This window comes from Takifugu flavidus, chromosome 2 (genome assembly GCF_003711565.1).
Source record: "Takifugu flavidus isolate HTHZ2018 chromosome 2, ASM371156v2, whole genome shotgun sequence".
Taxonomy (NCBI): domain Eukaryota; kingdom Metazoa; phylum Chordata; class Actinopteri; order Tetraodontiformes; family Tetraodontidae; genus Takifugu; species Takifugu flavidus.
This window is the reverse complement of record NC_079521.1, coordinates 19,231,723-19,242,747: the sequence shown is the minus strand read 5'-3', so window position 1 is coordinate 19,242,747 and position 11,025 is coordinate 19,231,723. Positions and strand designations below refer to the sequence as shown.

The window sequence follows — 11,025 nt, the reverse complement described above, 5'->3', positions numbered from 1 at the left end:
CCCTCTCTCCCCCCTCTCTCTCCCCTCTCTCCCCCTCTCCTCCCCCCTCTCTCTCGCCCTCTCTCTCCCTCTTTCTCTCTCTCTCTCCCCCCTCTCTCCCCACCCCTCTCTCTCTCCCCTCTCTCTCCCCTCTCTCTCCCCCTCCCTCGGCCCTCTCCACCCCTCTCTCCCCTCTCATCTCCCTGCCCTCTCTCCCCCCGCTCTCTCCCCCTCTCTCCTCTCTCTCACCTCCCTCTCTCTCTCTCCCCTCTCTCTCCCTCTGCTCTCTCTCCCCCTCTCCCTCTCCCCCTCTCTTCTCTCCCCTCTCTCCCCCCTCCTCATCCCCTCTCTCCCTCTCCCTCCTTCCTCCTCTCCGCGCTCTCTCCCGTCTCGTCCCCCCCTCTCTCGTCCTCCTCTCTCCGCCCCTGCTCTCCCCCGCTCTCCTCTCGGTTCGGTCTCCGCCCTCTCTCCTCCCACCTCTCTCCCTCTCTCCTCCTCACTCGCTCCCCTCTCTCAGTCTCTGGTTCCCTTCTCTCCCCTCTTCTCCCCCTCTCTCGTCTCGCACCCCTCTCTCCCCCTCTCTCCCCCTCTCGTCTTCTCTTCGTCCGGCTCTCGACTCGTCCGCCTCCTCGTATTCACTCCTCTCACCTCTCTCTCCTCCCCTCTCTCTCTCCCCCCTCCTCTCCCCCTCCACCGAAGTGCTTTCCTGTCAATTTTAAATCCCAACACTCTAAGCAACTGCCCTTTCTGTGATTCTAACGAGAGTGTCTTCCATGTTTTTACCGGGTGCAGTCGGCTGGTGGGTCTTTTTAGGGTTTTAACTGATGTTTTTAGGCTTTTTAATGTCGTGTTCACCACTGCTGTTTTTATTTGTGGTACAAGACACAAGAGGGCAGAAAAGGGGAAATGCCAGATTTTAAATTTCTTAATAAGTGAGGCTAAACTTGCCATCTATTTGACCAGGAGGGACAGGATTAAAAATGGAGCGGCATGTGACGCGGTGGCTTTGTGGAAGCAGAACGTGAGGGTGCGCCTGAATCTGGAGTTCTGCTTCTACAAAGCCACTGAGAACCTGGAAGCCTTTAAACAGCAGTGGGGACATGACCAGGTTTTAGTGAAGGTAACAGAGCAGGGAGATGACGCTGCAGCATGGCTGCTCTGAGGGACAGGTGAGGGTTTTAACTGGTTTTATGTGAACAGAGCACTGTCAATAAAGTACACTTTAAAAGTCAAAGTCTCTCTCTCTCTCTCTCTCTCTCTCTCTGCTCTCTCTCTGTCTCTCTCTCTCTCTCTGTCTTCAACACACAACATTCTGTCTCTTCTCGGCTCTCGCCACACTTTGGAGGAGTCCTTAATGGCAACGCAACACTGAATATCTGTCTCCATCCCTCTCTCTCACACACACACACCTCACACACACACGCGTACACACACATGCGCGCACACACACACACATAGTCTCTCCCATGTTTACACACATAAGTGCATGACATTTATGAAATTATGGATTTTCCCTTCTTTCCATTTAAAGATGTGCGACAAAATAAAGGAATGGTGCGAGTTATTTTCTCCCATTCCTCCTCTCATTCCCAGCTGGTCACCAAGCATGACGCTCTGGTCTGGGGCTGCCGGAGCGGATCCTCCAGCAGCAGTAATGGCTGTCAGCCTCTCCTCACAGTTCATCTGCTCCCAGTCTCTGCAGGGTAACAGCAGGGGCCCAGAAAAGTGTAAAGATTTTTTTATTAGCAACAGCAAATAGAGGGGAAAACAATGAATTTACCTACACCCCCTGGACACCCCCCCAACACCCCAAAACAAGTATGTTGACACGCAGCTCTGGAGCAGAATTTGCTGATTTCTTTTGTCAGAATGTCAGAAAGTAGTGAGACTTTGCTTTCATAAACGCTGACGTGATGTCAGCTAAATATGCTACACGACCCCGTGGAATATTTAAAGCAACAAAACGGTTTCTTCTCCACAGAATACTCCAAAATGTACCTTTAGATTGGGATCTGAGCTACGTTTCTTTGGTAAAACCCACATGGCAGGAGCAGCTCAGTGTCGGTAGCTGTGAGCCGGAGCTGGGATGCGAGGCCTGTTGTGGGCATCAACATCCTGGAGAAATCCGTAACAGGAGCGAGAATTTCTGAAGCATGGAAATGAAATCCTTCATGTATAAAACAGGCCCCACGACCGTCAGCCCGAGCCAAACCATTGATCATCGGCGAGGTCGCCCCTCCCTGCAGACGGAGGCTCAGCTTGGCCGTGTCTTCAAAGGGTGTTGGTAGTGGTGAAATAGGAAAATAAGAGGAAATGAGAAATTCTAAACAGGGAATCACCAAGCGCAAGATCAAAAAGGCACCCGCGATAGTTCAGGTTCCTTCTTCCTTTTGAGCCAGAACGTGTTTTTTTCACTGCTTTTATTCCTTTATTGTTGAAGAATAAACATCATATTTTGTTGTTTGATTGAAACATTCAGGGCATTCAAAAATAATACTTTTTTTTTCAAAATTCAATTTTATTCAAACTTCACTTTATTTCTAAAGCAGAGATGTTAATCAGATGCTTCCCGAACAATTTAATTTCCTTGATTTCATGGTTAATCTCGAATTGTTTGCTAAGGGCATCTGCTGCCTTTTAATCCGTGTTGGAAACATCTGTCCAGCACCATCTCTGCATGGTCAGCGAGTGGCGCGTGAATCATTCCCTCATTAATGACTTTCATGCCGTCTACTTCCTCCGAGTGGGTGTGGGACTCTTCACCCCTCTGCCAGGTGCAGCCTTGGGTGGGGCGGGGCTGGCGGCGGCGGCGGCGGGAGCAGGCTGCCCCTTTGACTCAGGGATTTCGATGGGGAGTTTAGGAGGGATGATTGTTTTAGCGGTCAAGGTTGGTTTGCCCTCGGGGATCTTCTCCCCTTGACGATACACACTGACCTGGGGGAAGAGATAAGAAAGGTGGTATTGACGTAAGTACCCGTATCTTCTCATTATATGTTGAAAAGATGCTTTTTCATTGTAAGTCAGGTCAGATTTGTGTATGAAAGAGCTAACAGGGCTGTCTGGCGAGGTCAGCCCTCAGCCGGTGCTGCATGTGTTGGCACCACAAACTGCTGAGGAAATCCTGTCCTTTACATTGCAGGACGACACTCACCACAATATCCACAGACTCTCCTCCATATCTGTTCTGGACGATCATGGTGTATCTGCCAGAATCCTCCAAAGAAACGCCTTTGATGGTCAGGCTGGCGAACCGTCCCTGGTCCAGAGACACCACGTACTGGGACATGAAAGGTCAGACGAGTCAGAGCACTGCACCATGGTTTAACCTTCAACACTCCTCCATACTTGTTGTTTACGCCCCCTTTTGATGCAATTCAGGACCCACTTTTCTTTCTTGTTGCATTGATCTCTGCTGGTTTGACAGAATTCAAATGACTCCCCATGCACTCGGCTGGTGTGTGAAGCCTTCTAATTAAAACTAATACTCTTCTGACATCCTTCAAACATTTGTATTTGTATTCTGTGAGCGGTGCCACCGGCCAGACACAGTTTTAATGTCCCTCTCTCCTGTCCCCCGCTCCTTTGAAACGTCTGGACATTTTCACAGAGTGCCACTTGTGGCTGGATAATTACATTGCTATTAACAATGTCTGACGCAACTTTTGCTTAGAAAATCAAACAATCACATTGAACAAAAGAAATAAATAAACAACACACATAAGAGGATGTCTGATTTAGGCTCTGATGAACCTACGGTATTTGTTGTGCTCTGTTTATTGGTGCTTTTAATGAGGGAGCTTCTAATGACGATTTTAATGAAGTAGCTGACGAGCAGCATCTAGCCACACCCACATTATCAAATAATGAGCCATCAGCCCTGCAGAGGTATCCCTGGAACACCTGGAACCGGAACACCTGGAACACCTGGAACACCTGCACCACCGAAAAACTCCTCCTTCCTGTTATTATTAGCAGCAGTATCAGTAGTAGCTCTGGTAGTAGTAAAAGTAGTGGTGGTAGTAGAAGTAGGGGTGGTAATAGAAGTAGGGGTGGTGTAGAAGTAGGGGTGGTAGTAGAAGTAGTGTGGTAGTAGAAGTAGGGGTGGTAGTAGAAGTATGGGTGGTAGTAGAAGTAGTGTGGTAGTAGAAGTAGGGGTGGTGGTAGTAGAAGTAGGGGTGGTAGTTGAAGTAGTGGTGGTAGTAGAAGTAGTGTGGTAGTAGAAGTAGGGGTGGTAGTAGTAGTGGTAGCAGTAGTAGTGGTGGTAGTGGTAGTAGTAGTGGTGGTAGTAGTAGTGGTGGTAGTAGTAGTAGTAGTAGTGGTGGTAGTGGTAGTAGTAGTGGTAGTAGTAGTGGTACTAGTAGTGGTGGTAGTAGTAGTGGTGGTAGTAGTAGCAGTAGTGGTGGTGTGGTAGTAGTAGTGGTAGTAGCAGTGGTACTAGTAGGGGTGGTAGTAGTAGTTGTAGCAGTAGTAGTGGTAGTAGTAGCAGTGGTGGTGGTAGTAGTGGGGTAGTGGTAGTAGTAGTAGCAGTAGTGGTGGTAGTGGTAGTAGTAGTGGTGGTAGTAGTAGTAGTGGTGTAGTAGTGGTGGTAGTGTAGTAGTAGTGGTAGTAGTAGGGGTGGTAGTAGTAGTGGTAGCAGTAGTAGTGGTAGTAGTAGCAGTAGTAGTGGTAGTAGAAGTGGGGATGGTAGTAGAAGTAGTGTGGTCATAGAAGTAGGGGTGGTAGTAGTAGTGGTAGTAGTAGTGGTACTAGTAGTGGTGGTAGTAGTAGTGGTGGTAGTAGTAGCAGTAGTGGTGGTAGTGGTAGTAGTAGTGGTAGTAGCAGTGGTACTAGTAGGGGTGGTAGTAGTAGTTGTAGCAGTAGTAGTGGTAGTAGTAGCAGTGGTGGTGGTAGTAGTGGTGGTAGTGGTAGTAGTAGCAGTAGTGGTGGTAGTGGTAGTAGTAGTGGTGGTAGTAGTAGCAGTAGTGTTGGTAGTGGTAGTAGTAGTGGTAGTAGTAGTGGTGGTAGTGGTAGTAGTAGCAGTAGTGGTGGTGTGGTAGTAGTAGTGGTGGTAGTAGTGGTGGTAGTGGTAGTAGTAGCAGTAGTGGTGGTAGTAGTGGTGGTAGTGGTAGTAGTAGCAGTAGTGGTGGTAGTGGTAGTAGTAGTGGTAGTAGTAGTGGTACTAGTAGTGGTGGTAGTAGTAGTGGTCGTATCTCTGTGTATTGTGTGCTGTCTTGGCCTTTTCTGCCGTTCCCTTCACACCGTCCTGCATCTTCTGACTCAAGTCCAATAGAAATTTGCGCTTCAAAATCCTTTTCCAGATTGTTCGACTTTCTATAAACCAACTGGGTTTGGAACAGTCAGTTAAGCGTAGACGAGCATCCATTATTGGTGCGTTGGAAATGGGGATTGATTTCTTGAAGAGCCTAACATGAAAACACGCTAGCACGGCTCTAGATTTGGACCAATCACAGCTGGGAGCCATTGAAGGTGCTTTTGGACTATGTTTCCTCAGCCTAACTTAGTTGCTTGACCACATTAGGCAGTTCTAACAGTATGGCTGCAGTATTCTCTGGATCTGAACGGTGTATTTCTCTTCATTTTGGTTTAATATCGCAGACACACTCCCAAGGTTTGGGAAACCCCTCAAAGGACCTGGGCTGTTGTTTTCTACAGATTAGTAGCAGGTGAAGTTGCGCTAAAGAGGAGGGCGCATTTCAAAAGATATTCCACCTGGACCAGCGGTTTTCTGAGTTCTTCAAAGCCTTCGGGAGCCACAGGAGGCAGATGCTGCAGGAAGAACTCGCACCGACTGGAGACACTAGTTGGCAAATAGGTCAGTGAGTTACGAGAGGTAATCTTCTTACTGTACACATGTAGGAGTTGGGGGATCCATCTGATCTCATGCCACGATGACGATCCCTTCGTTGAGCACTGTCACCTCTCAACAAGAAAAGGGTTTGTGTTCTGAGTTTTAATACCCTGAGGGTCAGGGGTATGTCTGTGAGGGGCTGCCAGGTTCTCCCAATGTCTGTGTGGGTTCTTCCCAAGTACTCCAGCTTCCAGTCCCAACACAGGCATTTGGCAGAAGGGTAAGATGGCTACTCTGAATTGTCCTTAGGTGGGAAGGAGTAAGGAAGTGTAAATGGTTGTATGTCATCCTTGTGATTAGCGAGTGATGCAAAATTGTGTTGTTGATGTTCCTGACATAGTTTGAAGGAAAGAAGATATTCTCTCTCCACTGGCCTGTTTAGGCTGCAGCCTCAAGTGGAGTCCACACAATAATCGATGTCTCGATTTTTCCCCTTCAAGACCAAGTACAGTAAACACCCAATTATAAATAGCCCCAAAATAGTCCCAAGACCACCATCTTTCCCTCCTCTTATATGTCCCTCCATGTTGTCTGTTGGGGTTTCCAGTTGTTTCTGGGTTTCTTGTTCTTCCTTTCTGTAGGATCACAGATGATCGTGGGGACGATGTCAAATTTGATGCAGTGGGACAGAGACTTGATGTGTGTGATGAGCTGTGTTGAGATTACCGTTGCACGCCACACACACTTCCATCAAAACCGTTCAATGCCTGAGATTCTAGATTCACGTGTGGGGTCTCTAACAAATAAAAAATCCCTTCCATTTTAGAAAACCCTTATGTGTGTACCTCACCTTCGAAACCAACAGTAGATCAATAAGCGGCTTCTTATGTCCTGTGCTAGTAGGACTGCTGTCATCTCCATTATGTTCAACAGAAGACCATGTTCTTAACACCTCAACTACACTACCCCTGGGATGTAATTGGACTAGGGGCTCAGGGTTCTGAACCAACAGGGAGAGTGTATACCTTATCATCAATTTCAACTTCTGCTCCACTTTTCAGCCAGGACACCTGAGGTTTGGGGTCTCCACAGACGGTGCATGTTAAACTCAGCGTCTACAGCAACAACAAAAAATATTCTTTTCTGTTTTTTTAACCACATATGGAATATGAATGAGCTTCTACAGTCACATAAATTCGACATTGACCTTCTTTTCCATAATGGTGGCCACATCAGGTAGTCCTCCCACCACCTTCCCGCGATCTAAAACACACACATTTCTTGTTTTGATACGTTAAAAAAGTAACAGTACTAAAGAGAGACAGAGGAGAACGGGAGGAAAGAACTCACTCTTTTCGGCATAGGCCTCGGCCCTGCAGAGAGAAGAGAAAGAAAATGTGACTGAAAGCTACGAGGAACAGATCAAGAGTTGACGGATGAAGCCTCCTCCGCCTTCATTTTCACCATCAAATAAAAAGTCAGAGTATTGCGATGCAGCACAGCCAAAGGTGTTTTCAGTACCTGGCTCTGGCTCAGAAGCCAGGGTCACAGTCTTCCACAAGGCATTTTGGGTTCCCAGCCAAACCTCATTACACTAGAGTTCGCTCAGAGACGTAAGAGTATCGTGGCGAGTGCTTTGTAATAACTGGATGGGGCTGTCCGAGGGCCGGAGGTCAGCCCTGGGACCAGATGGTTGGCAGACCTCTGCTCTCCTCTTTAGCATATTGATGCACAACCACAAGGACAGCAGGGTGTCACTTGTTTGTGTGTTTGTGAAACCTTGTCGTGTCCTTCTTTGAATGATAATTCCGTCAGCGATTTGGCCACTTCAACTCTGCGTGCACTGTTTGCTGTTCAGAGCTTCTATTGATTTCTCCAAACCAGTTTGTGAAATATGTGAGTTTTCATTTTTGCCCAAAAGCCTTTAGCTGAAGGACAAGAACAGATATAAAGGTATAAAACAGATACCTGCAACCTGACTGCTCCATTTACAATTGATATTTATGGCAAACTACAGTTCCTGGCTCTATATGAGGCAGAGAGAATGTGGGTTTGTGTTGTTAAGATGATTGCAGCCTTTGCTGATGTTTCTTGACCTTTCAGCTCTGTGGACCTCTAAAATGTTCACAGCACGATGGTTGCCCTCCTTGGTAAACAGCAACGCATCAAAACCCCCTATTGATCCTCCAAATCCTTCGAAGATGGCGTATTGTGCTTGCATCCTGTGATCAGTGTGGAAGCTGAAGCGTGGCTCACGTGCTCTGCTTAAGCTCCTGTGGGGAGTCTTCTCCATCTCCCCCGCGAACAGGGTGCAGTTACAAACCAGGGTGACAGAAATAAGCTTGATTGCTTCATGAGTTTTTGGTGAGGCTACGCAGAGACAGCGTGGCTTCAGAAATGTAAAAGTGAAGCATTCTGGTGTTAAAAAGGACCCAGAAAACTAAGCTACAGAAGGTAAAGAAACAGTTTGTCCAGTGGGGTTCTTACTTGAGTTTCAGGAATTCAGCGTGGGCCTTCTCATAAACTGTGAAAGAAAACAGCAGAATTTACATTGTTTACAACACTAATTATCTTTTCTTTTTTTTAATAACTCAAAGTTACATATAAACACTCATCCCTGGCTTTAATATTGCTCTGAGAACAGTCGCAAAGGCTTTAATAAATGTCAGCTAACTGGCATAATGCAGTAAAAATAAAGAAAAAATGCTCCAGTGGGAGAACAATGCAGCAGAAACAGATATTTGGAGCTGTTTGGAGGCCACTTGATCCAGAGGAAGGGAGGCTCGCGAGGGTTTTTAAGGGTGTTCTTTGAGAAACGCTGACATGTTTTCATCCACCCAGTGGAACTCACTGCAACAGACGCGGATCTGAGGGGTTTTTCAGCAAAACTTTGCCAACTTCTCACCGCCTGCGTCTGAGCCAGCAGGGACGAGCGTCTGACACTTGAAAAGGTGGGAAAGCTGCATTTTTCCACTGGTTGTCTCAGGGACCGCGTGTGAAGGTGGCGAGAGACTGAAAGTGCCGCACCTTCACCACTGAGATCCAGTGTCCGTTTATGGGAGTTCTCCGGATCGACGATCACGATGGAGTATTTTCCCTGATCCTTCTCCGTTGGTTCAATCACCTGCAAGTAGATCAATGGATCAGGTGACCTCTTGCTGTTTAAAGTTCATTTAAAATTAGAAAACTGTCAGTTTGGGGCTTTTTGCTTAATGCAGGAAGAATGTTTGAATCGTTCAAAGGGCACTGATTGTTGTACCTCCATTGTTGCCATGGAAGGAGTTCCTCCGATCTCAATCTTGTCACTGTGGATGAGTTTAGTTTCTCTGGTGTGAAGAGAAGAAGAAAGTTAAAAATCTAACCTCAGTTTAGTATGTTTTAGTGAATAAAGGACAGGTAATAGCGATACTTTCTTAAAATCTGTCTTTCTGTCCTCGTGATTTCTTGGGCAGAATGTTAAGTGCAGACAAACGGGGTCGAAAATGAGCAGGGTGTATTTTTGGTTGCAAAACAGGGCAATTTTACTCCAATCACCAGGATAATGAAAACACTTTCCAACAGACATCCAAGTTTTATTAAGTGCTCCATTGTTTTTTTTCACTTACTCCTAGCAAGATTAAATTGAGAGCAACACAACATCATCTCTGTGCTCAGCATTTTAAAAGGAGCGATGCTTCTCTCTGTTGTGGTCGGCTTTGTTACCAACTTCTTCTGTCTCCTGCTGTAGTTGGGGGGTGCATTGGGAGCAGCAGTAGGAGTCATTGGTTTAAAGTTCCTACCCGTGGTACCAGGTGATGTTCATCTCGGAGGTGTAATACTTCATGTGGCATTGCAGCTGAATGCCTGTTGCTGTGCACTTAATCACCAGCTCTGCTGCACTCGCTCCTGTGGGAGGTGATGGAGGTTGTCAGGAGCACATTCAGAATTAGAGTCATGTCCATAGTATTTGAAATTTGCTGCCAGATAACCCTGCCCCTCGCTGCTCAGATGACAGACGACCGGAAATTCCTCTTTTTCTCTAAACGTATCCAAAGGTTTCCAGCTTTCACTTCGGCCTAAATGTGGACTCCATTTTTTTAGGATGGTAAGGTTTTTCCAATGTGCGGAGCAGAATTGTACTAATGAAGCAGAATGCTTCTGTTCAGCTTCCAGTTAAAGGCTTGAAACACCACAAGATTCAAAATATTTTCATATATTCTCTTAACTCGAAGAAGGGCTACTTTCCTAACTCCATCTGGTCACCTGGTTTCCCATGATCACAGTCTTATTACCGTGCTCTGCTCAGCAACCTAATGTTTTGCTGCAGAGCCGTCAGTGAGACAGTGGCAGGATGCTGCTCCGCGCTATCGCTGTGACAGCGCCGTGGAATTCTAAAGCGATTTCACCTCATGATGGCATCATGACCAAATGCTTCTGGCACGGCAACTTCTGCCGCATGTCGATAAGTGTGTCTGCCGTGTGTGTGTGTGTGTGTGTGTGTGTGTGTGTGTGTGTGTGTGTGTGTGTGTGTGTGTGTTTGTGCCGGAGCAGGATTAGAAATGAACGTCTGGCGATGACTCTAAATCTCTTATCAATCAGCAGTAAATAGTGCCCCGCTCACTTTATGTGTCAGCCGGTTGAGTCTATATAAAATGCATCACACAATTGTCCACATTGCACACTACACAAATATTTGTAACATCCTGCTTTTTCATTGGCATATGTGTATTTTCGTGTGCAGCAGCTACCCACCGGCCAGTTGGCTGAGCTTATTGATGGCGTCGTCAAACACTGAAAGAAAAGCAGATGAAGTGGGTCAGGAACGCGCCGACAGCAGGGAAAGCTGCAATGCTGCCCCCTGGTGGCCGCTCCAAACGGGGACGCTGAGGTGACGCGTGCGGGTGTATTTCCATCCTAACACAAGAATCTTTTTGAGACAAGCTCCCGGGTCAGTAGCCTGGGATGAAGCATCCTTCAGTCACTTTACTTACTTAAGGACATTAAGACATTATCTGTCAGATGATCTTGGCCTTCAGGTGGGATTGATTAAACTTTAATTGAGAGGTGATAAGGGATGATTGGACAAGGGGCCAGATCCAAATCCTGAGCCACGTTCCATAGACTCCAAAGTACCATTTAAAGTAGGGTTGTTCCGCACAAAGTTTAAGAGGAACATATAATGGATTTTGTCTGGGTCAAATACAGCCAGCAGGGGAGCACGCTGTTACGTTGCTGGAGGTGTCTTCAGGCAGGGAGACGGGATGGCGTTTAAATGTTTA

The 11,025-nt window shown here is 46.8% G+C and overlaps 1 protein-coding gene across 1 annotated transcript in view; it reads right to left on the bottom strand.

The window, feature by feature from the left end:
- Positions 1–2,384: 2,384 nt before the first annotated feature.
- Positions 2,385–11,025, bottom strand: part of myom2b (myomesin 2b) — a 27,976-nt gene continuing 19,335 nt past the window's right edge. Inside the window, exons 29-38 of the mRNA XM_057025115.1 lie at positions 10,499–10,537; positions 9,547–9,652; positions 9,027–9,093; positions 8,795–8,891; positions 8,255–8,291; positions 7,118–7,140; positions 6,975–7,030; positions 6,793–6,882; positions 3,131–3,256; positions 2,385–2,913 (exon numbers count right to left, since the gene is read on the bottom strand). Of these exons, the coding sequence (XP_056881095.1) occupies positions 2,710–2,913; positions 3,131–3,256; positions 6,793–6,882; positions 6,975–7,030; positions 7,118–7,140; positions 8,255–8,291; positions 8,795–8,891; positions 9,027–9,093; positions 9,547–9,652; positions 10,499–10,537 (845 nt within the window). The 3' untranslated portion in view covers positions 2,385–2,709. The remainder of the gene's footprint in view (positions 2,914–3,130; positions 3,257–6,792; positions 6,883–6,974; positions 7,031–7,117; positions 7,141–8,254; positions 8,292–8,794; positions 8,892–9,026; positions 9,094–9,546; positions 9,653–10,498; positions 10,538–11,025) is intronic.